We start from the raw sequence: 3,271 nt of genomic DNA, 5'->3' as shown, positions 1-3,271 counted from the left end.
TGGGAAGTTTTGGAATCTGTCACCATACGGAGCTGGCAGAACCCCCTGCCTGTGGGACCTTACCACATCCTTATCTTTCCTGTTTAGGGGTTATTTTCTTCAAATTAATGCTTTTGCTTGAAGGTGAGCGAGCAACAGCCAGCCGCGTTCGGCCAGGCTTGGTGAGGAACAAGCAAGCAGAAAACAAAGCTCGGGGTGCGGAGAGAGCGCGGTGCGTCCCTGCCCGCCCGTGGGCTCCTCTCGCTGGAGGCTGCGTCCACGACGGCCGCTGCTGCGCCGCAGGGAGCAGGGTCGGGTTGTCAGCGAGCAGGCTCCTTCTCCAGCTGTCAGTGCAAAATACAGAAGAGTCCCAGCCCAATGGAACGTGGGAGAGGCTGCCGGTGTGGGCCCCTCTCGTAGCTTCCCTGGCTCCAGGTCTGGTGTTTTCCCATCAGTCGTGCTACAGCTCTCTGCTGTCGCCAGGGTTGGCAGAGCCCGGGCTGAGTGATTTCCAGTTCGGTTTGGGTGGGCTTTTCAGACCCAACCTGTTGAACGAGACCGAGCACAAGGATCGCGACTGGTCTGCCTTACAGACTCTCAATTTGTTAAACATCGAAAAGCCCCATCCACCATCTCTTACTGCGTGTCAGGAGATTGACCCAATCTCTCCTCCCTGTCCTCTGGAACCTAGAGTCAGCGTATCTGGTACTGAAAGTGCTGGCCATCTGAACAAGCCGTAAGGCAGGAGAAATACAGCTGTCTGTTTTCATACCTGGAAATTACTAAATGAATGCCACCTCTGGGGGTTGTGGTCATGGCTTGCTAATATTCCCGATGCCTAGCTCAGGAATGGCTTCCTTATGGATTCTCTGCTGAGAGCGAACGGGACCAGCAGGCTGGAGGGTTCACCGCCAAACCGTCAATGTGCTGAACACCGGGCTTTGCTGTTGCTTTATGAGGAACCTTCTGGGAAATCTGGTGCCGGTGACAGGGCTGAGTTATGTGATTTCCCTTGGGTGAGGCTGTACAAAGGCTTGGTAAAGGTGACTGCGGTGTTTCATTAGCCAGCAGATTCCTGCAGGGCTGATCATCCATCGTAGCATCCAATCGCTGTCAGCAGTGATGGGATGCGAGACAAGGGCACATCTTTTACCTCTCTGGATAAATCACTGTCAAGGTAAGTCATCGTGTGCAGTCGTGCCAAGAGCCCGAGGGCTGGTGACAAGGCTCACAACACGAGTGGAGGGGTTGTGGGGAAAGGAGTCCTGGACGATTCCGCTCAGCCACGGTAGCGCAGTGGGGGGAGATGCCCGGGGGCGCCGGTTCAGTCACAGTCGTGGTTAATGCCTACCTGCCAGAACCTAAGGGGCTTCTTGAGAGCCTACACAAGGCTTCAGGAATAAAATGCTACAAACTTCTCTCTACTTAAATTCTTAGAAAATAAATAGGTGATGTCACTTTATGCTGTGTTATGGGCAGCAATTTCATTCTTACCCATGGGAACATCAGTGTTCCCGATACAAAAACCGTATCATAATTGGGTGGATTTTGAATAGCCGGCTGAAATGGAACCAAGATTTAAAGTTGTTCTCATTCCATTTTGCCCAAATAAAACCTGACCAAACCAAACACCACCTCAGACTTTGCCTATATTCAGTCCGTCTTGCAAACAGTAATTCGGTAATCGTCAAATACCTGCGTGCTGAGCCATGCAACCGCTGCTGCTGGTCTGGGATCTCGGTCAGCTCCGCAGTTACGCAAGCGAGGTCGGCTTTGACTTCCCTGTCAATGCTTTAGGCTGCTTTCTCCTGCTCGGTTTGCCTGGCTGGGGTCAGTAGAGTGGCTGATGATTCTGAGGGACCAGGGCGTGCACGTGCGCTCTCATGGTGTCCAGTGAGTTCTTAAAGCAAGAGGAACCAGGGCTGGTGATCCGTGCCACGAATATTGCCCAGCTCTTGAGGAACCACATAAATTTGGTAAAAAAAGAGCCACTTTCTGCCTACAAGACAACACCTCTAACAGCTCCGAACCAATTACTGGTACGGATTCTCTCTCCCATATCTGAAAAAGACAATTTATTGCCTCTCGATGGCTAAGCTCTCGGACCTTATCGAGCTGTCACTTGAATTGAAAGTTTTAAGTCTAGATTGGATTGATGAAGCCCCGGGTTCGTTCACTCGCCTGTTTCTTATCTCTGCCCCCCCAGCACAGTGTGGATAACCAGGCATTTTCCTCCCCGCTTTGCAAGCACCATGAGCGTTTGTTGCTCACCTGGAAGCCATACCGATTTATTCTGGCATTTGCTTTTAGATTACTTCGACTTCATGCAGAAACCAGTGTCATTTGTAAGCGTTTAGAGAAGCCTGGGAACCTGTGGTTTGTTCTCAGCCATTTCAGCCCACGGGTGACGCCCCAAACGAGCACGTCAGAAATAATTCCTTTTGCTAGGAGCCACGCAACGCGCTATGAGCTCCCTTTGCTGCTAAGGAGTCTTTTAGAGGTTCAGAAAGCATCGGCTTCTGAGGCTCTGCCCTGTCTGCTCAGCCCATGCCGTTCCCAGGCGCTGCCGCTGTGTAATTGGGCTGTGATTAACGAGCGCCTGTTCCAACGAGCACCACGCAGGCTTCCAGGGGCCGGCAGCGGCGGAGGTTTCACGTTGCTCGACAGCAGGGCTGTAAGCACACAGAATACTTGCTACCAAAAAGGTAACCGTGCAGTTGGAATTTTCTCCCTCATTACCTGAAAGGCAATCCTAATGCCGGAGCCTGCCCGGACGCAAACCAGCCTGTGTGTCCCTCTCCGGCCACAGCCCTGCATGCGCCACCAAAATCCCCACTGAAAGCTCACGCTCAGGGGCTACGCTGCGAGGTGCGGCTGGTGGCCGGCGCAGGGGAGGTGAAAACCAGGCATTTTAATGTCTGAGGGGTTACGTGTGCTCTCCTGCGCCTTTCTGGCGCCTGTCCTTGGACTGCGAGATGAAAGTGATTGCCCAGCTTGCTGTAGGCTAAAGATGTATAAATTACTAAACCAAATGGAGGAGAGGCAGCGGATGCCTGTGTGCTTTGTCTTGAGGCAACGGAAAATAACTTTCGCCCTGTGGAACGGAAAGGCAGCAAACGTTAAGTTTGCACTGGGCTGCCTAGCCCAGCAACCCCCCGTGATCCCAGCGTGTCAGCTCAGCTGGGCTTCTGCGAGCTTCTCGTTGGCTTTATGTGAGAAAACAGAACCTTCTTGGTGGGTTGTCTGCCTGTCGCATGTGGCGTTTTGATGCTGAAACACTATGAAGATGCAG

General features: G+C 52.6%; 1 protein-coding gene across 1 annotated transcript in view; it reads left to right on the top strand.

The window, feature by feature from the left end:
* The window catches only part of LOC104122396 (probable G-protein coupled receptor 83), a 25,589-nt gene that overhangs the window by 1,699 nt on the left and 20,619 nt on the right, over positions 1–3,271 (top strand). Inside the window, exon 1 of the mRNA XM_035890142.1 lies at positions 1–1,156. This exon is cut by the window's left edge and continues 1,699 nt beyond it. Coding sequence (XP_035746035.1) covers positions 1,102–1,156 — 55 coding nt within the window. The 5' untranslated portion in view covers positions 1–1,101. The remainder of the gene's footprint in view (positions 1,157–3,271) is intronic.

This window comes from Egretta garzetta, unplaced genomic scaffold (genome assembly GCF_000687185.1).
Source record: "Egretta garzetta isolate BGI_Z169 unplaced genomic scaffold, ASM68718v1 scaffold512, whole genome shotgun sequence".
NCBI lineage: Eukaryota > Metazoa > Chordata > Aves > Pelecaniformes > Ardeidae > Egretta > Egretta garzetta.
This window is presented reverse-complemented; position numbering and strand designations above follow the sequence as displayed.